The 1778-nt window shown below is 60.6% G+C and overlaps 1 protein-coding gene across 1 annotated transcript in view; it reads right to left on the bottom strand.

Moving 5' to 3' along the window:
• Nucleotides 1-948: 948 nt before the first annotated feature.
• LOC104131334 (ETS variant transcription factor 5) overlaps nt 949-1778 on the bottom strand; it is a 15872-nt gene continuing 15042 nt past the window's right edge. Inside the window, 1 exon segment of the mRNA XM_035900061.1 lies at nt 949-1276. Coding sequence (XP_035755954.1) covers nt 1055-1276 — 222 coding nt within the window. The 3' untranslated portion in view covers nt 949-1054.

The following is a 1778-nucleotide window of genomic DNA, read 5'->3' as shown; positions in this document are numbered from 1 at the left end:
CAGGGTGGGGGACCCCCCTGGCCCAGCCCAGCTCCAAGGCCATGCCGAGCAGGGGGGAGCACAGCTGAGCCCGCACCGGGGCTCGGCCCTGGCTCCCCCAAGGGAGAGGACTCGAGCGGTGAAATGGAGTGGACCAGATATCATCCCGGCAAGCCGCAGGCCCTGAGGGCTCCTCTGGCAAGCATGCCACTGGGAAAGCCGGGGGGGCGGCCCCAGGGGCTCCGGGAACAGCAGCCGGGCTGCAAAAAACCAGCTTTACCTTAAAATACAAAAAATCTACAAAAATCAGTTTAGAAACCTTTTCCCCCTCCCCAACAAAACATAAAAACAAAAGGAAAAAAGGGGGGGGGGGGAGAGAGAGTGTGGGGGTCTCCTCCCCTGCAACGCAACCCATGGCACACAGATGGAGCTGGGGAGGAGTTGGGGGGCTGGGGAACTGTTCTATCAGGTTATATCACAATCATGGGGCAGGGAGTTGGGGGAAGAAGGCAGAAGGCTCCTCAGGGTTGGGGTAAGGATGCTGCGCACATCAGCCCCAGGGTGCAGGCCCAGGCGGCCCCCCCGCATCCCTCCTCTGTGCAAATCAAAGCCCTTTCCACCACGCAAGGCAGCTACGCGGATCGCTCGATGCAAAGCGGATTGTCGTGACAATTCGGCAGGCGGCCACGCCGGCTTGGCCCCATCCTGGGGCGCTGCTGGAGCCAACAGCCCTCGCCGCACTGGCAAGGGACGGGACCTGGGGCAGAGGCTGTGTCTTTAGCTCCTGTTGCCCCAAAACATCAGGTGGATGCTGGGCAGGAGGTGCCAGCCACGGGCAGTCCTATGCACTAGCCCTTGGACACTAAGGGGGGAACTCGGCAGTGACACACGGGGGCGTTTTGGATTCCTCCAATCTGTGTGTGTGCTCACACGAGCTCTTGGTGGGTTGCTGTTTGGTTTTGGGTTTGGTTTTTTTTTTTTGTCCCCCCTTATGAACAGCAAAAAATATTCTTTAGAAAATCGTATTTGCCCAAAGCGTATATGCTAGTGCTCGTGGCTCCGCTGGCTGGCCGAGTCAGTACGCGAAGCCCTCCGCGTAGGGAAGGCTGCCGCAGGGATCCATCTCCAGCAGGTACGCCGGGCTGTCCTCAAAGTGCGTCAGCGGCACCGTCTCCTCCTCGGGCACCGGGCAGTCAGGCTCCGTCTTCAGGAAGGGGCGCTGGTTGTCAGGGTAGGCCATGGAAAAGAGGGCGTCAGGGTCGCAGACAAACTTGTAGACGTACCGCTCGCCAGCCACCTGCGAGGAGGAGGAGGGCATGAGAGGTCACAAGCAGTGTCCCCCAGGGCTCAGTGCTGGGGTCAGCTCCGTTTAACATCTTTCTCGATGACCTGGGTGAGGGGATCAAGGGCACCCTCAGTGACTCTACAGATGACACCAAGCTGGGTAGGAGTGTGGATCTGCTGGAGGGGAAGAGGGCTCTGCAGAGGGACCTGGCCAGGCTGGATCCATGGGCCCAGGCCAATTGGGTGAGGTTCATCAAGGCCAAGGGCTGGGTCCTGCACTGGGGTCACAACCACCCCACGCAACGCTACAGGCGAGGGGAAGAGTGGCTGGGAAGCTGCCCATTGGAAAAGGACCTGGGGGTGTTGGTCGACAGGCAGCTGAATATGAGCCAGCAGTGTGCCCAGGTGGCCAAGAGGCCCAATGGCATCCTGGCTTGTATCAGGACTGGTGTGGCCAGCAGGAGCAGGGCAGTGACTGTGCCCCTGTCCTGGGCACTGGTGAGGCCACCCCTCGA

Source organism: Egretta garzetta, unplaced genomic scaffold (genome assembly GCF_000687185.1).
Source record: "Egretta garzetta isolate BGI_Z169 unplaced genomic scaffold, ASM68718v1 scaffold448, whole genome shotgun sequence".
In the NCBI taxonomy this organism is placed as follows: domain Eukaryota; kingdom Metazoa; phylum Chordata; class Aves; order Pelecaniformes; family Ardeidae; genus Egretta; species Egretta garzetta.
Note: the sequence above shows the minus strand (reverse complement) of the source record. Positions and strands in the feature narration are given on the sequence as shown.